The following is a 22619-nucleotide window of genomic DNA, read 5'->3' as shown; positions in this document are numbered from 1 at the left end:
CATTTTGGATGGCGTACTGAAGTCGTTTCTTCGCAAATGACATTTCATTTATTATGTGAGTTTCTTAGTGGTGCTTTTTACTAAAAAATCTAGGTACTCACATTTGCCCTCGCCAAAGTCTGAGCAGTCAGACAAATTTATTGATTCAAGTCTGGATTACTATCGTGAGATAGTAAATATTGTGGGGATTGTAGTAAAAGGCCCATGTTTAGTAGGTTCTATTTTTGGTTTGTTCTTTATGTTCCCTGGATGGGATAACTGTGAGATAGGGAATATTGCGGGGATTATTGTGAAAGGCCCATGTTTGGTAGGTTCCATTTTTGGATTGTTTTTTATGCTCCCTGGATGGGAATAACTTAATTGAATGTTTTCAGCTGCAAAAAAATCTGGAAGATCTGAAGGAAAATCTGAAAAAAGCATTCCAGCCTAAATTAAACTAAAATTACACTTTTTTTGCTTTTATGTTCTACGTCAATCTGTCCAAATTTAGGCAATCGGTGGTATAATGGTGAAAACTTTATTCAGCTGTTTATTTTCAGCTGAAATGTAATTCTGTTGTGAATTCATCGCAGTCCTTTCATAAAGTGACTCAAGCTTCATCTCAAACAAATTTACAGATTTACCTACGAAATACTGTGAGTTTGGAAGAAACAAAAGGTTATACAGTAAAAATAAAGTGAATTAAATGTTCGTTTTCAGTTGATGTGAGATTAACCGCATGGCAAATTTTATCGCAATCGACACAATTGAATTGAATTTATACATTTTAATCGCGTCTGGGAATGCTACGAATCAAACGAATTTTCGATTAATCGAACTGCAGAGCAACGCGAAGAGTGTAAGGAAATTGAACGGAGTCGGTTATCACAAACACGTTCCACACGCACACGAGAAGATAGAGTAAATGCAAACGAAGATGACATGCATCGAATGAGACATCATTGCCAAGAATCAATGGTCAGTTTCTTAAAGAACTTAGCTTAGCACTGATATAGCTCTCCTCACCAAGATATTATTTTATTTCTATATATCCTATACTTTATATTTGGTTTATGGAACTCTTTTTACATATAATTTATATCTGTTTGGTACAGGAGCTGCAACGTCTGTGTACTTTTTACGTACGTCTTTTCTTTACTGCTCCTACCAAAAGATGGCACGATGTGTTGGTTATTTTATATCTTCCATAATTGTTTTTAACTCTATTTTACTTCTGTCTATAATTTTAAATCTATTTTTCCTTAGCACTGACTTAGACAACCACTACATTTTTTTATTTTATTCTTATCTACTGTACTGTCAAACACATAAATGCCGCCTGGCTGAACTTCCGTTCTCTATGTCGTTAGCTTCTTATTGAGTGCCCATATGAAATCATGTATTAGCGGCCACTTAAACTGACACTCCACTTTGACGTGTCTATATTAGAAGCGTGGTCTTATTGTAGCACGAGTACATGCCTTCACCGAAGGTAAGAATTGTAGTTTCTTCATCGTTCCACTACGCCTGAATTTCCGTCCCTAATCCCGAGCAAGGTTTCTTAAAACTTAAAAAACCCGTTTATGTTTGCATTTTAGGTGCATACGAGACATTTTAGCTACTTATCACTAATGCGTTACCCGCATTTCCTTAACGTAAGTCCCCCATTTACTTTGGTGTTTATGGAGTATTTAAAAAAAGTTTTTGCCACCTTCTCATGCTAGAGAGGACAATAACCCTAATCTGTTCTTATGTATTTTTCCAGTGTAGAAATTCTGAAGATGCCTCAGAAAGGAGAGGCGCGTCAGTAATGCTCCTGCTGTGATTGTAACCCAGACTGCTTTTCTTGCAGAAAGTATATCAAGGTTTCTGCACTCAATCACCCTCTCAGTTCCTCATTGGGCAAGCCATAATACCCTGTTAGCGAAGTTTTAATGTTTTTACATTGTTCCCGCATTTCCTCAGTATTTCTGTATACGTTTGTGTCCTAGCGTGTGGTGTATCTCTCGTATATCACTGGAGTATGTGTGTGTGTGTGTGTGTGTGTGTGTGTGTGTGTGTGTGTGTGTGTGTGTGTGTGGTGTGAAGGTTATGTTTGCATCGATAGTGACTACTATCTTGTTAGATGTAATCACTGCCGAAGCACGTCGCATCATCTTATGGTCCCTCTGCTATACGTCTGTTTGCCCAAAGTGGAAATCAGCCATTTTCAGACTGCTGCGACATTGCCTAAAACTGTCGCGCAGTCTACTTAAATCGGTCCCTTAACGTAGGGATTTCTGTGATTTCATAAGCCCCGAGTAGGGACCTCATGCGGGCCGTGTATTGCAAGGTGTAGGATCCTGCTCTGAAATCCTTGGAGCGGACTTACATGCGTTTCGACTGAGTTCGCCCCCCCCTCCCCCCTTCCCACAGACACACACTACTGCCACCTATTTTGGCAATGGTCGGATCAGTCCTAAATATAACGTAAAGCCACAACATGAGGGTAGCGTCGACTACGCGTTCAGAAGGGGATGGAAGAAGATGGAGAACTCGCATGCGTCTCAGCGCTCTGCTCCTTAACTGTCGGACATGCGGCCCCAAATAAGATGCCTGTCCAATGTTACCCCTAGATATTTAGTAACGAGAGACCTAGGGATGGGGCCTACCATGAGACGTACACGCTGAACATCTAAAGGCAGTTTGTGCAGTGGAATAATTACGTCTGTCCGATGGCGGCATTAAACATTATCCGCCACTTTTTTGACCAGATTCCCAGGAAGTCAGACGCCGTGTGATAGCGACGGCGGAGGACATCTACCTTGAGGCACCTCGAGTGAAGTACGCTATCGTCCGCAAATCGTGCCAACGACACTGTTTCTGGTTCTGGAATGTCGGAGGTGTACAAGGAGTGCATCATAATGGAAAAGAAACTTGAGGATGTGTTAGAGGACGATCAGTTTCGCTTCAGGAAAGGTAAAGGCAGCAGAGAGGCTGCTCTGACGTTATGGTTGATAATTGAAGCAAGACTAAAGAAAAGTCAAGACACGTCCTTAGGATTTGTCGACTTGCAAAAAGCCTTCGACAGTGTCAAATGGTGGAAGATTTTAGAAATTTTGTGGAAAATAGGGATGATCTACAGGGAGAGACGGGAAGTGTACAACGTGTGCAAGAGCCAAGAGGGAATTATAAGTGCGAAACATCAAGAACGGGGGGATCTTATTAAACGGGTGTAAGTTTCGTCTCTACTGTTCAACTCTTATATCAAAGGAACAATGGCGGAAATAAAAGAAAGTTTCAAGAATGGAATTAAAATTCAAGGGGGAAGGACATTAATGTTAAGATTCGCTGACAACTATCCTCAGTGATAGTGAAGCAGAACTACAGGACCTGCTGAAGGGAATGGAATGAACAATCTGATGAGTACAGAACGTAGACTGAGAGTAAATCGAGGAAAGACGAAAGATAGTAGCAGAAATGAAAACAGTGAAAGGCCTAAAATCAGGATTCCTGGTCAGGAATTAGATGAAGATAAGGACTTCTGCTGCCTAGACAGCAAAATAACCACTGGCGGACGGAGCAAGAAGGACATCAAAAGTAGACTAGCAATGGCAAAAAGGGCACTCCTGACCAAGAGTAGTAATATCAAGCTTAGGCCTTAATTTCAGGAAGAAATTTCTGAGAACGTACGCTTGGACCACTAGATTGTATGGTAATGGAACATGGACTGTGAGAAAACCAAAGAAAAGAGAATCGAAGCATTTGAGATATGGTTCCACAGACGAATGTTGGAAATTATGTGGCCTGATAAGGAATGAGGAGGTTTCGCGCAAAATCGGAGAGGAAAGGAATATATGGAAAACTCTGACAACAAGAAGGGCCAGGGTTATAGCACATCTGTTACGACATCAGGGAATAACTGTAACGGTACTGGAGGGAGCTGTAGAAGGTAAAAATTAAAGGAAGACAGAGACTGCAATACATCCAGCAAATAATTGAGGACGTTGGTTGTAAATGCTACTCTGAGATGAAGAGGCTGGAACATTAGAGGAATTCGTGGCGGGCCGCATCAAAGCAGTCAGGAGACTGAAGGCAAACTTGCGCGGGCCCAAGAACAGATCACTGCGCCATCCCCGCTCGTATTAGCCTAGCAGTAGATATATCGCCTTCGGCACGGACATATGAAGTCCTGTCAGGAAATGCGACGCGATGAACCACATGGGCGTTCTCGTGACTCTCAGTTCAAGAAGGGTGCAAAGAAGGCCCGCGGCTCCACACGCCGTCGAATGCCTTGGAAACGTAAAGGAGTACCGCCCTTGAGCACTGTCGGCGTTTCGTGGCGTCCATCGCACCCTCTAACTAGCCGCAACAGTTGTCGCTGGAGCTACGCCCGTGCCGAAAACCAAACTGTTCTGGTGGTATTGTGCCGTCGTGGCTAACGTGTGTACAGTCGTTGAAAGACTTTGCAGACCGCTGGCAGAAGACTCAAGGTTCTGGTTTCCATAGAAGGGGAAGATGTGTATTTCTGAAATCAAAGCTTGTAAGGTGTCAGGCAATTCCAACAACTTCATTGAAAACCCTGACATGATAGGAAATCCGGCAGTATGTCACATAGCTCCGAATAAATCCTGACATTAAATTAACCAAAGTAATACGATCAACGAGTGAGCAGATGGAATACCACAGACTAACACAAGAACGCCTAAATGCATGTCATACCTTCCCACCGTGAAACAAACGCAGTTCCGAGAGAAGAAACGAGAACAGAAGCCGAGAGCAGAGTCGTGTAGGCTAGGAGGCCCTACGATAAGGGACGGACACCCACGTCGCCAGCCGACGGCCAGGACCACCCCCAGCCCATTTTAAAAGACAGAGCCCTCCAGAAGAACAGTACAGATCTTACGATAACACTAAAAGGACCACACTAGCTAAAAGTTTTAGCGTGAGACTAGACGCGTCTATGTTACGTTGCAAACGTTAAAAACATTACCCCACCACGGAAAGTATAACGTTTCTCATTGGATAGACAGAATTTTTGTAGGCGGAGCTTAAGGTTAACATTGAGACCCTGATTGGTCAGTTAAAAACAGCCAGATACCTTGTTTTTAAATCAACTTCGGTAAATTGTAGTAAGGAGAAGTTAAGAGAGAGTTGCTTCCGACAAGGCGAGGTGGGTGGAGCTGTGCTGCCCGCCGCCCCCTGACGCTGCCGAAACACCGACAAGGTAATGAACGCACGCGGTGCTGCCATAAGGTATCACTCAGAACTGCAGAAGTCTCATCTGTAACATCCCCTTTTTACGTAATACTAGTGTCGATCGTCAATTAAACTTCGTGGTATTCACATTTGCTACTAGAAGTTCAAATATGAAACGCGATGATTTTTCTGTTATATAATTATTGAGAAACCACATCAGCCACTGTAATTTACGACAGCTTAAATAAGAAATTAAAGATAATTGAGGGTCGCTGTAGACCACTTTGATAGTTTTCTCTTTTGTGAAACTTAACTTAAATCTACATTATAGATGTGATATGGCATAGGTCATCCTTCGATCCATTGTAGAACATGGAAACCGATTCAGGAAATATTCGTTCTAATTTTTGTTGAACGCAGTTGGTTTTTATCATCTTGTATTAAAATATTTCCTTTTATCAATAGTGCAATTTATAAACAATGTTTTGTGACGAGAATAAAAATTCCAATGGTAAACTTAACTAGTTTTTCGACGTTATTTTACCAGCTAACTAAAAATAGGGAAGCCTTGAACCCCTTCCACTAAATATAGTTAGTATTAAGATTCTTTTACAGATAGCGCAGTGGAGCTGACGCTGAAATCATTAAGTATTTGATTATACCATCGATAGTCTCACTGAAATCTTCTGAACTCTACATGTCATGTGTGGTCTGGCGTCTCCTTACCGGCAACAGTTCCCAGGTTCAAACTAGCAAATTCCCTAAAAAACACGCTCAGAGCGTCGTTGCGCGAAAGTGGTAGGGAGTCACGGCTTAGAACAAACAGCCACCACGCAATGTATTCGAAGCTGGCCAGTTTTCCCGAGTTTCCACTCCGCTTCAGGTATCGAGTCTGATACGCGATGCTCCCCTGCGACCCCCGTGTGACAGTGGGCGCCCTGCCAGGTGTCGCTGGCTGACCAGCGGGCCGCTGTCTGTTACGCAACGGCCGACAGGCGGTCGTCCAGCGCTGGACGCTGTGCTCTGCCCATTGTTACGCCCGTCACACGCCGGGCCTTGCGTAACGCCGCGCTGCCCCGGACTACCTGTTGTCCGGCGATGGCTGGCGGCGCGCGCGTGTTGGGCGCTGCGCTTCCGCGAGCGCGTCCGCTATAAGAACCCGCCGGCCGTAGCCCGGGGCACTCCGCCTCCGACGAGCATCGCAGACATGTACAAGCTGGTAAGTGCACGCCGAGCTGCAGCCGCTCGTCGGGTAACGCGAGCGGACCGCGACGATAGGCCGCATGTTTCACACAGCTGTTTCTCGCCCTCGCACTTTCAGTATCACTGTGAAATAAAGTAATTTGCGAAACAAAAGGTTGTTGCACTCTACAGGGCCGTACAGGAGGTTTTTTTTGGGAGGGGGGAGGGGGGGAAGGAGACCAGACAGCGAGGTCGTCGATCTCACCGGATTAGGGAAGGACGGGGAAGGAAGTCGGCCGTGCCCTTTCAAAGGAACCATCCCGGCATTTGCCTCGAGTGATTTAGGGAAATCACGGGAAACCTAAATTAGTATGGTCGGACGCGGGATTGAACCGTCATCCTCCCACCGTACAGGAGGGCTGACCGAGGACGCAGGCAGAGATGGGGCGCAAAACTGACCAGAATACAGCAGCCAACAAAGCAGAGGGAAAAACCTCTCTCTCCACTTGTGACTGTAACGCACGCGTTTTTCACAATCTCAAGTATAATTTCTTTCAAGTGGCGTCGCCAAGAAACTACTAGTACCGAGCGGCCCTGTATCGCAAACACGACTAATGCGGCAAAAAGTGTGTCTGGTTCACATCGCTGCTGCCTAGAAAGACTCACTTAGCTTCAAAAATCGAGTTCTTTCTGTTTTAAAGGTCGTCGAGCGAGTGCTAAGACAAATATACTGCTTGAGAGAAGGCTTCCGTTTTCTTGTCGTTTTCTGCCAGATAATGACTGGAGCAAGAGTGTTTGATAGAATAGTAAGTGAAATGGAAAACAGATCGCACATGTATTACAGCATTTCCTCATGCTTTAATTCCCTGTTAGGAAACTTCTTAAATGCAATCTCTTGGAAAATATGCAGGTGATTTTGATGGTAGATAAAACAGAGATATCGATACGGTGGGGCTAGTTAATGAAACAGCTTTGAAATTCTAGGTGAAAGAACTGATGAACATTACTGACACGGCTGCATATTTGAACATTCTGAAGGTCTTTTTTCAAGTCTAGGTCAAACGATGTTGATGCAAACATCGAAATAGTTTAGAGGATAGTTATGAATCCTGTAAAGGCAGTTTATGAAAATTAAAGATGACAAAAGACTCATTTAAGGTCGAGTGTGGGTAAAGGTAGACTTACAAATTCGTTGTCTTGTCGTCAAAGTACAACACAGCTCCTAAAACCGTCTTTAATGTCATAATCAATGACTTAGATTCCTACAAAGAAGGGAAATGGAAATTAAATTCTAATAATAAGAAAATTCCTGTTATGAGAATTTTTCTGAACTTTTAACTATAACGCTTTTTACTTGCAATTAAAATTTTTTGAGTAGAAAATAACATAAGCTTTTTATTATACATCATACCAAAACAAATGTGAAGTAGCTACCATAAATAATATGATTTTGGTTTTACTGTAAGCTTGCAAAATTTGTGATTTATATACTACATTCATATATTTAATATGTTGTGTGCAATATTTTTGCCAACGAAGTTCATTTAAGTAATATAATCGTACCTCAACAATGCAAATTTTAATGACTCTACTATCAAAATTATAAAATTCTCTACATCTGCTTAGAAAACGTTGCAGAAAAATACTTTTATGGGGTGGTGGAATGGATGGGGGGAGAGGGTGAGCATTGGCATGTTTGTCAGGACTTGTGAATCAACTCGGTATAGCTATAGAGTCTACTAGGAATGAAATAGCAATCCCAGAAATGTCGTACGTTCTGTGTTTGTAATAGGGTAGTAACTGACAGGACCCAGAGCCAAGTGTCACGCTTTTTCTGTGAACAACCGGCTATAAAACAGAGACATTCGTATCGACTAACAGAGAATTCATGTCCGTCTGAATCAGTTTCTGAGCAAACGTAGCGAAGAACAATAGATATTTAGAGTCGAGAACATATGAAAAGGCCAGAGAGCTTCGAAGGGCAACGTCAAGAGAGATACTATCTGAAAGCATACGTGTAATTTGGTCCGATGAGTCCCAAGTTTTCCATCTTTAAAATAGTGCAAGGTGTCGAGTGAACCGAAATGTGGACTGTCCGGATCAGGCCGTAGGTGATTCTGTATGTTTCGGGGCCCATGACTTGGGCCTGACCATTCATATTACCGTGAACATGAACTACTATTTTTATTTCAACAAATTTTCATGAATTATGCCCTATAAATACTCGCGTCACACCAGATACCTGATCCAGTCAAGTTAATCTACTCGACGCCAACGACTCACAGACGACAGGTGCCAGCATTTGCAGAGAGGGCGAGGGACGGGGGGTGGGGGGTGTATCACGGGCCGTACATGACAGGGGTGAGCAGCTGAGCAACTGCTGTTCAGATGTGTATGGGTGAATAGACGTACAACTGTTGATCAGCTGACTGCCCAGATGAACCAAGGGGCTACCAACATTTTATCCTCAACGATCGTTCGACGAACCGGACTTTGCTGCGTGTGGGCCTACGCAGTAGGCACCTGGTTCATGTACCCATGCTGACTGCTATTCGTCGGTGGTGAAAGCTGGAATTTGCACACCAATACCGCAACGGGACGCGACAGATCACCTTTTCAGATGAATCATGTTTTATGCTCGTTTGGAAAGATGGTCGTCTGTCGTGCACGGCGTGAAACGCCTGGAAGTAAAGACAACCGTTGAAAGGGTCTGGGTCTGGAGGGCATGCCCTGGGTGAACTCCTCTTTCTCACAGGCACTAAGGATCACCACTACCATGCATCCAACTTGGGGACTACGTCCATCCCTAAATGCAGCTTGTGTTTCCCCAGCACGATGGCATCAACGAGAAGGACAAAAGAACTTGTCACACAGCTCCTAGTATACGTGTGTTCGAAGACCAGCAGGATGAAATTAGGATATTTTTACGATACTTCCCTGGCCACCAAACGCCTCAGATTTAAATCTAATCTAGAATCTGTGGGACCACTTCAATCGTGCTGTTTGCGCCATGGATCCTCAATCGAGAAAGCTGGTCCAGGTGGCCGTTGTATTACACCCGTCATGGCTCCCTGTCGGTACCTTCCAGGCCCTCATTGGTCTCTTCCTGCAAGTCTCTCAGCGGTCCGCGCTACATAAGGTGATCATTAATGCTTTTCACAGCTGGTCACTCTACCGTGACCCATCAGTGTAGAAAATTCTGTGCTCATAAAGCTGCAACCATACGATACTGTAGAACGCTCAGACTCCCTGTCGTATGTCGACTGGTCTGCTAAATCACCAGATCAGAATCCCACAGAAAGTGTTTGGGTCTATTAAGAACAGTAGCTACAACGTAACAATTAACAACCCCAGTAAAGTGGTAGCTTTAGAAGGTCCAATAATCAGTGTTTTCAGTAGTATACGGTACACATGAAGAACTTTTGGGTCCTGCTCCTCAGCATCAGGAAGACTAGCTATCTTAAGGGTGGTAGGACGTCAAACGGGCCGTCTTCGAGCAGGAGAGACACCACAGGACATTTTAATTTCCACTGTCTATACTTTTACGAATAAATTCATAAAACTTCGTGAGCATGACCAGGAAGGATTCAGTATTCACAATCATACCAGTGGAATTAAAAAAAAAAAAAAAATTTTACATGTGAAAGTTCATCATTTTTCACTTCTATTGGCTGCGTTTGTTGCTATAGGTACACATTCCTTCATAAGTAAGAGAGATTCTTCTATGAATTTTGCACAGCACGCAAACCATACTTACAGGTGTATGAAACTCTAGAAATTAATTAATTTATGAAAAACTGAATGTGCTGTTACATTTTAAACTTCATGTTACAAAAAACTAAAATTTTATAATTAATTACCTCAATTTTTACGACAGTTTTTAATAGATTTGGAAAATTCTAGAGTTTCATACACCTGTAAGTATGGTTTGTATGCTGTGCAAAATTCATCGAAGAATCTCCCTTACTTTTGAAGAAAAGTGTACCTATAGCAACAAATGCAGCCTATGGTAAGTGAAAAAATGGTGAAACACAAATGTAAAAAAATATATATTTCTTATATTTTTGATCTTCCACCACTATAAATGCAAATCCTGAATCCTTTCTGGTCATTCTGACAAAGTTTTATGAATTTGCCTTTAAAATTATAGACAGTGGAAATTAAAAATTCATATGGTGTCTCTCCTCCGCCAAGTCCTCCCGTTCGACGTCCTACCCCCCTTAAACAATATTAGCTTGGTGTCTCTTGAGGGCGGCTAATTGTTTGTCCAGTGTGTTTCCGCCCCTCGCTGGCGCACTGGCACAGCAGGTGTGTTGACAGCCGCGCCCTCGCTTGTTCTCAGAGCATCGTGCTGGTGGCAGTGGCGCTGTGCGCCGTGCAGGCGGCCCCCGCCCCCAGGGCGTCGCCCGGCCTGCTGGCGGCCGCCCCCGTGGCCTACGCGGCCGCCCCCGTGGCCTACGCCGCCCCCGCCGTGGTGACGGCGCACAGCTCTCAGGTGGTGGCGCAGAACTTCCACGCGCCGCTCGTCGCCGCCGCCTACGCCCTGCCGGCCGCCGTCCACGCGCCCGCCGCCGCCTTCGTGCTTTGAGGGTGCGCCACACCACACCACGAGCACCACGGCCTCCCAGCGCCACGCCGCCTGCTGCACCCACACCAGTGTACAAATGTAGATAGCCGCCAACTGCAAATAAACAGCTGAAAAACAAGATTCAGCTTCAAAATTTGTCAGATGTTTTACCTCACCCAATTTTTTTTTTTTTTTTACATTGGTGTAGCAAGCGAATGTAAGATAAAACAGAAATGGAAGAAAGGTCATTGAATTTTGTCAAATTTTTAGGCTAAAATCTCTTCCAGACACTCTTCGAGAGAAAAATACTTGGGTATCACCCAGCCAACGCGAAGAATACTTTCAAATTCATATCCTGGTAACCATTAGGCAGTACCAAAGAAAATTGTCAATGTTTAAATCGAAACGTCGATTATAGATTCGGATCACCATCTGTCTCTAGCAAAAGCAAAAGTTTCAGGTCAACAACATCAAACTGCAAGCAGCTAGAACACAAAAGACGGATCCCTAAATACTAAAACTAAATTCATATTCTTTCCTCGCAAATTTACATTCATACAAGATACCTAGTTAGAACGACTACAAAAATTCAATCTGTCAGGTGTCTCAAACAGCTGAAACATCATGAAGAAAAATAAAACACAGATGGTGGAGTAATTCCTGCGACAGATTGGTAGATCGTAGACTTCTAACTATACAAGTCTCACAAATCAGAAACCATTTGGTAAGAATACCTCAAATTAAAAAAAAAAAAAAACGAAAATCATCACATGATCACAGCAGAAAAGAAAAACACAAATACCAGTTCTACAGATCGTCGGAAATTAATGATGAGTTAAAAAAGTCTCTCGGATTGTGCTACAGACATTCAGACGGAATACTAGAAACAAATAACAAGGAAAACTACAAATTTCTAGCAGACCATAATAAAAAAATTGCGGTTGTCCTAAAGACCAATCCAGTTTTGAGAAACTTTCCACAAATCTGGACTCAGCAAGTCCACAAGGAAAGAAATCGTACAAATTATACGTCACTTTCGAAAATAGATGCCGGCCAGAGCGGCCGAGCGGTTTTAGGCGCTTCAGTCTGGAAATGCGCGACCGCTACGGTCACAGGTTCTAATCCTGCCTTGGGCATGGATGTGTGTGATGTCCTTATGTTAGTTAGGTTCAAGTAGTTCTAACTTCTAGGGGACTGATGACCTCAGAAGGTAAGTCCCATAGTGCTCAGAGCCGTTTTTTTTTTTTTTAATAGATGACAGTAAACTCGTCCAGATATTACAGAACATTGACAGTTACGACAAAATTCCCAAGGAATAAAAGTCTTTTAATTCACCCACTTCATAAGGAAGACAGGGTGCATTATAAAGTGGTTGACTACGACCAACTCCAGTTGACGATATGCCATCGTACAGGCATAGCAACCCCGGATATCAGACGAAGAACAGTCACAGAGGTTGAGGAGAAAAAATCTGATTTCAGTCATTCCATGTTTGGAAGAGAAACATCACGCGCTCGGCTGAAGCCGAAAAAGAGCTTTCTTTGAACAACCGTAGCTATTACATCAACGGATTCCGCTCGCCGAATAAAACAGTGTCAAACAAGGCAAATAGAAGTTATAAATAAAACCCAAAGGAAGAGTCCACCGTGGGTTTCCAACAGCCCTACCGGATATGGGAGACTTTTAACAGACTGAGAGTGACGTGGTGGGGAAAAAAAACTTGAAACTTGTGAAACTTGAAGCGGTGGAGCTCCAGTGCTGGAGATGTAATCTGCAAATGTGGAGAATTTCAAGACACTGAATACCTCTTGGTCAGCTTGAAGCTGGCTGAAGTTTGGACGCTGGAGGATATGGTTTCAGTGAATATTCCAGCAATCAAAACTACTGAATTTTGCAGCTCAAAATCAATTTGATCAAGTCTTGTGTATGTGTATTGTAAATATGTTTTGAATTTGTAGATAAATATACTCTATTGTCTTGCGTAAGAAAATATTTATGAGAAGGGGGACAAATTTAAACTATTTTAAAGTTATTTATAAAATCCTATTTAATAGATTGGGAAAAGGAAGAGACCACTTAATTAAAAAGTATCAGAAAGAATTTCGAAGATAGAGATCTTGTACAGGAAAAACTTTCACTTTAAAACCATCCTCCACGTTCGTTAAACGTTACAAATGTAATCATATTTCTTGATTTCAATATGAGGCATGTATTCCGGCAGACACAAACGAACTGTCTTAAGCAACTGAGAAAGTCTACAACATGTAAGTCAAATTTCTGAGAGAATTTTCTGAACCGTACGAAATTTAAACACGGCGCAGACAAGGATATGGATTATCGCCCTACTGTTCAGCTTAGGCAATATAATGTTTTCAGGATATGGCAAGTAAAAAGAACTCTAAATTTTGACAGGAGGAGCCAAATAAATTTTACCTTCATCGCCTACTATTTTTCTGATGACATAGCAATCCTCTCCAATAACAGACCAAAAGTAATTCACTCTGTAGAGAAACTTCATGTAATACTGGCAAAACTTAGATCCCTAATTTCATCTCAGGACTACACTGGAAATGACTAGATAGAAATGACTAGGCTAAGTGCCAAGTAGACAAACTCTGGGTGAGAATACTGAAACTGTGACACTAATTCAGGAAGCTAAGAGACAAAGAAATGCCAACTTCGAAGAACGTATAAACTCATCTGGAACCGACACATTATCAAAATTGTTTCATAAAACGGAAATACACGACCTCATAGTTGTTAAAATTGAAGTTCTTTATGCACCGCGTCAAGATATTGTAAATAGAACGCAGACTCATAAAAAGTAGAATTTTAGGTACAAAAACTAGAATGAAATTCATCCTAATTCTTAAAGCATTATTTATTTAACCAAGCGCAACTCAAAAGTCACTAGCACAATGCAAAAAGTGTGCATCGCAGTATCAAGAATTAAATGTGTGCAACAAATTATCTAAATCTAGTGTATCGGTACTGTCACGGTAGACATTCAGAAAAGAGATGTCATTCAGCCATCTCACATTAGTTAAATTTTGAATAGACGTAAGAAAGACTGACTTCGTTCATTAGAACAGTACGATCCATAAAAATAGGCAACAGAACAAAGTGCACATACTCCTGTCAATTCATATTTTTTTTAAATATTCCACACCTTCACACGAGATTTTCGACTGCTCATTCCGTCTTGTAAAACTTGCAAAAACACATCTCTAAAGTATGCCAAACTCTTCCCATTTAAATCATTTTTTTTAATTTTTCAGTTGAACTGACGTCTGTAGGACGGCCAACAGCAAATTTTTCCAACGGTTTAAACTTTCACGGAGTGATTGTCTTGTCGATTTTTGAGTGGAGCAATCATTTGGTGGAAAATTTCAGTAAACATTCTTGTGGCAATTTTAAATTTAAAATTTTCTTTAATATTTTAAGTGAGACTTTTTGGAGTTCTCTACTGATTAGGAAGTTCAAGTATGTTGAAATAAAAATTAGCAACAGTTTGAACTCTCGTTCGCAAAATGTCCTCTAATTTAAAATCATGAAATCCAGTTAAAATATCGGCAACCTTTTTCAGATGGTTGGAAGACAGATAGACTTATCTAATTTAGTGTCTAAGATTTTTGCAAGTTGGAAACTTCAACAAGCATTGTACAATAAAAATAGCACTAGAACCTTCGTAAATAAATTGAAAATTCTGATGCTTTGGTCAGTACTGTACTTTAAATTTCCTTGAATCACTTGTTTATAATTTACCCTCGGGTCCTTCATAGGTGCTACCTATCAGTAAAACGAAAGTATGTATAAATATAAACACAAAGTGTAAATCACAATTCAAGAGAATTTGTAATTGTTGGACAGTGGGCTGATTGAAGAGGTAAACTTTTTTCAGTTTCTTTCACGATTTCAAACTGCAACCCTCTGAGCTAAGTGGAGCGCTTTGGTGAGCTCCGAATAAAGTTTATTAAATGTTTAGTTATTCCAATAAACTTTCTTGCTGGCAATTCAATTTCATCCTCTAAGATGAATTTAAGATTATGAGTATTACATTGCAAAACTCTCTCAGCTCTTCCTTGCGTATCCGTGACTGAAATCCTGAGACATTTCTAGAAACATTTCATGCCTTGTCGTAATAATGTCACCTGAGTTTTGAGAGTGATAACTTGTCCGAAACTACAAGGGAGTGTTGAAGAGTAATGCCTCCGAATTTCGTACGTGAAAACTCTTATAACATTTAAAATAAAACAAACGTAATTAACAGTCTACGTCTTTATTCTTCATGTCTGCATATTTGCAGCTGTCTGCCGCCAAAGGGATCCGAATTGTAGCTTCTAACGTGGAGGTGTGTAACGCAACTATATCGATACGTGAGACATGGTGTGTTGTAATCGAGTTTCGAATTCCAAGAGTTCGTCTATACATGAAGCACCGTCTCATTCAGCATGACAATGCCTGACCACACACGAGCGTTTCGACAGTCCTATGCCTCGGATTCACAGTCATAGATCATGCTCCACACACTCCCTATTTGGCCCCTTACGATTTTCGTCTGTGTCCAAGACTTGAAGAACATATGCGAGGACTCCACTTTGACAGTGATGGAGTGGTAGAAGCAGAGATGAGCTCGTAGATACGTTAACAATGTCAGACATTCTACAAAGACGATATGGACAAATTGATCCCTCGTTGGGAGAAATGTGGTCGCCGCCTGGGTGACTACGTTGAGAAATAAATATGCAGGCATGAGGGATGCAGAGCGATAATAAAGTCTGTTTTATTAAAAAAGTTTTATGAATTTTCCATGAAAAATTCGGAGGCATTACTTTTCAGCAAGCTCTCCTATAATGTCTCTGACGAGAGCAGACAAGGTTTATGAAAAGTTGTTGTGAGTAGGTCAAAATCTGACTCAATATTCACTGTTAGTTCTTCAGAGACGACCCTGAAAGAAACAGAGACTGCTCTCTTAATGAGTGTCACAAGTTTCATCCAGTAAAACTGAAAATTATTTACCAGTTTTTACCTCTTCCATAAATAATGACAAAAATGTAGTTGCCATCACTTGATTATCATGGTAAAACAATTTGCAGCCATCTCTCTGTAATCAAGATTTTAATTCTGCCACATCTCCTGCTCGTGCATTGAAAAACGTCATAAATTTGGAATTTTCATAGATCTTTGACACATGTATCGGGAAAACCCGTCTCACTACTGCATTTAATGTGCTGAATATTTTCAATAACGCTGTTCCATTATCCGTCACTTGTTTCCTCTAAAATGACGATCGACTGAACGACATTAGTAGTTTCAACGCATTTTAATGGTTTGGAGGAATAATTATGAAAATAGGTTTTTGTGAGACAGCTTAGATGCTCTGCTCCATGTTGCCAGTTCGAAAAAATCGTAACCTAAGGCTTCTTAGATTTTGTGAGCCGCCTATCGACAGCGACTGTTAACTACCAGTCACACACTACAGTACAGATATGACCAATTCCTTTCTTATCCTTGATGAGATGAGGCTATGAATTCTGCATTGTCCAACACATAAAAACCGAAAGCAGTAGGAGTTCGTCGCAGCTGACGCTAAAACCCGAAAGATATCACATAAAAAACGTGAAAATCAACGCAAATATCTAAAAATTATCATGATGGCGCTCAGTTTTTGTTTTAAAACGTATTTATCATTTATTTTCGAAAGTTCTAAGTACTACAGTTTTGTAGGAAATGATTCGTGTATATTTACACATACTGTATTACTGTATTTATTCGTACTACTAATTTATTGTATTTCTGTTTGATAAATAATGATTGCTACGCACACATAAGAAACTGTGTCCGATACAAGAAGAGTACAAGGAAAATGGAAGCCAGACGCATAAATAAAGGCTGTACAAAAATTACGACGACTTGTGAAGAGGGACCTCGACAAGAGAGTCAGTCTGTTCCGTACACTAATCCGTACTTACGCACATGTTCGAATGAGTTTTTAGCGCTCTTTGCAGCAAAGAAAACAGAAATGCCTTTTCATTCAAAATCTCATGTTTTGGCTTATGCAGTTCAATCTCTCATTTACTGAAATAACTATATTCACACGGAGTGTAGCTTCAATAGATGCAAGTTTGTGTTGTGCAAGCTCTGATGTCGTTGCTGCAGACTGCTTCCTGATTTGAAACTTAACTTAGAGTTACAAAAGTTAGTATCGTAAGTCGGTCTGGGTATGTGGGCTAAACTATTATAATATCAAAAATTTCTCTTAATACTCGATCTTGTGCAAAGCGAAATGCTGGGGACAGAGATGCACAGCTGATTGAAGTTGAAAATAATCAGCTTGCTGATGACGTCAGTGCAGATAATGATTGACATTCTGATAGCAGAACTGATCGATGCTAAACATTGGAAGAGCAATCTGCTTCAGGTTCTTCTGAAAACGCTGCACCTGCTAATCTGTTAACCAAATAGGTGGTTTTGTTCTTACAAAAGTTATGGAATCAAATACTCATTATGACGGAAGTAGTAAAATTTCATAAGAAACTAAAACAATAGTTCAATAAGTCACTGAGTCGAAAACGATTACTGTCACAAACCAAGGAATACTTCCTGACAATGAGACCAAACCATAATCCAATCAAGAGGAGTTTTCTTCCTCTCATACCAAACTGCATTCTGCTGTTACGAGTACTGGAAAAAAAACGCTTTAGAGAAAATGTGGAAAGTAACATGTTACCCATAAATAACTGTCTGAAAGAATTAAACAATTAGCAGATGAACAAGAACACTTTATCACTCAACGAAAAGTAGCAACTATTCATTTACCAAAAATATACTGCGGATAAATAATCTACGGTCGCGGGTTCGAATCCTGCCTCGGGCATGGATGTGTGTGATGTCCTTAGGTTAGTTAGGTTTAAGTAGTTCTAAGTTCTAGGGGACTGATGACCACAGCAGTTGAGTCCCATAGTGCTCAGAGCCATTTGAACCATTTGATAAATAATGTAAAATCCTCGAGCACATATATGCGAAGTTTACATCGTGCCAAGAAGACACGGATAGGCGTATTGGTGAGATGGCGAACAACAAAATTCAAGATTTAAAGTAAGACCATGACGACTTTAATAAGGACGTACAGCTTAAAAGTTATCAAGACGTCCAGAAAGACAGAACTAAGTACATGGATAATTCAGTTGTAAAAGAAGTTACTATATTTAGCATGATGCGCGTAAAACTAATAACAAGTTACAATCGGTAGATTAGTCATCGATTGATGTGTGCAGCGCGAAGAACGGCTTGAGTTGCGCATGAGTACCACGTGGTGGATCGAGAAAACAGAGAGAACACGACTCGTCATAGCCACTAATGTAGTGTATAGATTCGGTACACAACCCATACTAGTACATTTTTTATTGGTGGAGAACATTGTAAGGTGTAGGAATTTAACATATTCATAACTGATGAAAAATCAATTTACCCTGTTGTATTCTACTTCTTCTTGTGGCACATGTCCAGCTTCCTGGAACGAACAAAAATGCATTTGTTTTGTCAGCGAAGTCATCCAGGTAGAAGTGGTATTAAGGGCCACAGAAGCTTTGGAACAATGTCATCTTTACAACAAATACGATCGACTTTTTCCTCAGAAGGACTGGTCTTCAGGTGTCCTAGAAAGGCTAAGAAACGACGTTTTCAATCCTATGACATGCAGCAAAAATTAGGATGGTCTCAGGAAGTATTTCTAAAGGTTCTTATAAAACGATGCACGTGATTATTTGTGAGTTAGGACATTAAACAGCAAGGTGATCAGTGCTCTTGCTTGAATTAACTTTAAATAAAACAAAATACTGGGATGAGGTTATCTCTCATAGGAATGTCATAATAATACTCAAGGCTAAGCTTCCAGTGCATGTTAGAAGAAACTGTCATAATGCTACAGAGTCAACACAGATAGCGTTTCGTCTGCCATTAATAATACTGATCTAATTCAGGAGTATGCACATAACAGAGAGAGTGCACATCCACAAGAAGATGCTTACATAATGGACTGCATAACAGAATCCCAGAACGTCGTAACAGATCTGACAATCAGTAGTGTTGTAACTGGCACTCCTCACACACGCGGGCTCACTTGCACTCTAGTAATCCACACTGCGTGCTGTATTCCAGTATCACTGTTGCCAATCAGCAAAACAATAATTACCACCCAACATAAAACAATTGCCCTTGAAGAAGTACAAGTAATGCTCTTCACTCGCCAAGTTATCAAGATTATCGAAATAGTAAGCAAAATCAGGAATGCAAAATTGTTCCTATTCCAAGCAAATTCAATATACACTCCTGGAAATGGAAAAAAGAACACATTGACACCGGTGTGTCAGACCCACCATACTTTCTCCGGACACTACGAGAGGACTGTACAAGCAATGATCACAAGCACGGCACAGCGGACACACCAGGAACAGCGGTGTTGGCCGTCGAATGGCGCTAGCTGCGCAGCATTTGTGCACCGCCGCCGTCAGTGTCAGCCAGTTTGCCGTGGCATACGGAGCTCCATCGCAGTCTTTAACACTGGTAGCATGCCGCGACAGCGTGGACGTGAACCGTATGTGCAGTTGACGGACTTTGAGCGAGGGCGTATAGTGGGCATGCGGGAGGCCGGGTGGACGTATCGCCGAATTGCTCAACACGTGGGGCGTGAGGTCTCCACAGTACATCGATGTTGTCGCCAGTGGTCGGCGGAAGGTGCACGTGCCCGTCGACCTGGGACCGGACCGCAGCGACGCATGGATGCACGCCAAGACCGTAGGATCCTACGCAGTGCCGTAGGGGACCGCACCGCCACTTCCCAGCAAATTAGGGACGCTGTTGCTCCTCGGGTATCGGCGAGGACCATTCGCAACCGTCTCCATGAAGCTGGGCTACGGTCCCGCACACCGTTAGGCCGTCTTCCGCTCACGCCCCAACATCGTGCAGCCCGCCTCCAGTGGTGTCGCGACAGGCGTGAATGGAGGGACGAATGTAGACGTGTCGTCTTCAGCGATGAGAGTCGCTTCTGCCTTGGTGCCAATGATGGTCGTATGTGTCTTTGGCGCCGTGCAGGTGAGCGCCACAATCAGGACTGCATACGACCGAGGCACACAGGGCCAACACCCGGCATCATGGTGTGGGGAGCGATCTCCTACACTGGCCCTACACCTCTGGTGATCGTCGAGGGGACACTGAACAGTGCACGGTACATCCAAACCGTCATCGAACCCATCGTTCTACCATTCCTAGACCGGCAAGGGAACTTGCTGTTCCAACAAGACAATGCACGTCCGCATGTATCCTGTGCCACCCAACGTGCTCTAGAAGGTGTAAGTCAACTACCCTGGCCAGCAAGATCTCCGGATCTGTCCCCCATTGAGCGTGTTTGGGACTGGATGAAGCGTCGTCTCACGCGGTCTGCACGTCCAGCACGAACGCTGGTCCAACTGAGGCGCCAGGTGGAAATGGCATGGCAAGCCGTTCCACAGGACTACATCCAGCATCTCTACGATCGTCTCCATGGGAGAATAGCAGCCTGCATTGCTGCGAAAGGTGGATATACACTGTACTAGTGCCGACATTGTGCATGCTCTGTTGCCTGTGTCTATGTGCCTGTGGTTCTGTCAGTGTGATCATGTGATGTATCTGACCCCAGGAATGTGTCAATAAAGTTTCCCCTTCCTGGGACAATGAATTCACGGTGTTCTTATTTAATTTCCAGGAGTGTATTTCGGGGTGCCGACTTGTGCTCTTGTGTGATTTCTATGGTTTCTGCAGTGAAGACATACTATGCGTTCAGAAGTGAATATCTCGCGAGCTGTGTTGTTCTTCATAACTAATTACGTGTTTCACTGTTATTCGACTTATATTTTATTTAACTGCTGGACCATCCACACCAATAAGTGTTTTGCAGAAATATGCCGTATTCTCAAAAGTACTTCTACTGTCGTAGTCGTTAAGAAAGTACCTCCAGATTTTATTTAATTTCAGTCTTTCGTTTATAAACATCTTTCTTACGTTCTAAATTCGCAATTGCCGAGTGACAGAAACCTTCGACCATTCGATTCATGTGTGTATTCATATTGTATTCTATAGGCTCAGCAGTATTTGGCCTGTAATGTGGCAACTACGCATCCCAGCCGATAGACAACGGAATAAGCCATACTTTTAATATTAAAACTCTGAGTCGGAGGGTACGTAGTTGAGGGCCATTTGTCATCACTCATTTTCTATTTGAACGCCCGTATGTATCAGAAAACAATAAGGAAGGTGTCCAGGAAAGTATCTTCCTGCGAGGAAAAAGTCTGGCAAGCTGTTACGTTTACCAACTAACCACAACAGCGCCAGCTGTATTTTGACAATAAAATAGCCTTGACAAAAAACTTACAAGTAGATAGCAATATCTTATAAGTAGTAATTCAAAAGTTCCTTTATTAAGTAAAACGAATTGCAAATAGCTGTTACATTACTCTGGCCCATTTGTAACAGCAAGAATACTAAACTCTCTATGGTACCTGCTGCGCTACCCTGTCATGTGTAGAATTAGAATCCTGTGCCCTAATCAAGATATAAAAATATTTGATGACTGAAACATAAGCAGTGTGATTCAGTGCAATTCCTCATTTGTGTACAATAATTTGTATATATCTATTAGGATCAGTGTATGTATGAACACTATATGTTGGGTCATTGTCGTTTTCACCACATCATTATGTTTATACGCGCACAAGTAACCTGAAATTTAAGTATGTGTGTCTTTGTACATTTCTAGGTGTAATACTTCATTAATGCAGAGATTGAAACTAACACCACAATTTAGTGTCTAGTCCTTGAGATACAATCTAGTGGCAAGTTGCCATAAATGTATTAATTTCATTATTTGAGTAAGTGAAAGCAGAACGTCTGATAAAGTCTCTTTGTCATGTTTATCATTATACACGATTAAAACTCCAGTGTTGCTAAATATTTAATAATTAATTTTACCTGAATAGCCATGATATACTTCATTACCTCAGTCATACATGGGTAAACTAGAGAGCATTGACAGGTCTTAGAGGAATGGTTCTTTGATCACTGTTCAAATCTTACAGTTAAGCATTATCCACCCTGTCTTTGTGTGACAGATGGACACCTTCATTTTCTCTTTTTATTACATCTGAGGATATGTGAAGAGTGCGCTAACTGTTGCGGGTCCTACAGAGAGATTAGACTGAGGACGGGATTTCAGTACCTGTTTAATTCAGGAGATCCTTGAGATATTCGAAAAGTATCCTTTTTATTTTTTGGTGTTATGACAATGTTTTAGTGGATCATGAACCATACACACATACTTAAAATTGATGTAAAAGCTGTACATGTATAAACATAATGATGTGGTGAAAACGACCATGACCGAACATAAATATAGTGTGCATACATACACTGATGCTAATAGATATACACAAATTACTTTACACAAATAAGGAATTGCACTGCATCACACTGCTTATTTTTCAGACGTGAAACATTTTCACATCTTGATTAGGAGGCAGGACGTGCTGTGTTAGAGAATACTTGTATAAATACTAGCGCATTGCAACTATCATCAACAGTCAACACCTCATGTTATGAAGTGGCTTTCTGTGGCTCCTTTGCAGTTACATTCACGCTATCACTACTCACAGAACGCAGACTTCGTATCGTCTCCTTATTA

The 22619-nt window shown here is 41.7% G+C and overlaps 1 protein-coding gene across 1 annotated transcript; it reads left to right on the top strand.

Moving 5' to 3' along the window:
• Positions 1 to 6251: 6251 nt before the first annotated feature.
• LOC126354466 (pupal cuticle protein G1A-like) lies at positions 6252 to 11045 on the top strand. Its single transcript, XM_050004165.1, has 2 exons — positions 6252 to 6376; positions 10682 to 11045. Exons 1-2 carry the CDS (start codon positions 6365 to 6367, stop codon positions 10925 to 10927), a joined length of 258 nt encoding a protein of 85 aa, XP_049860122.1. The 5' UTR covers positions 6252 to 6364; the 3' UTR covers positions 10928 to 11045.
• The last annotated feature ends 11574 nt before the right edge of the window (positions 11046 to 22619 follow it).

The sequence above is a fragment of the Schistocerca gregaria genome, chromosome 3, assembly GCF_023897955.1.
Source record: "Schistocerca gregaria isolate iqSchGreg1 chromosome 3, iqSchGreg1.2, whole genome shotgun sequence".
Lineage (NCBI taxonomy): Eukaryota > Metazoa > Arthropoda > Insecta > Orthoptera > Acrididae > Schistocerca > Schistocerca gregaria.
Note: the sequence above shows the minus strand (reverse complement) of the source record. Positions and strands in the feature narration are given on the sequence as shown.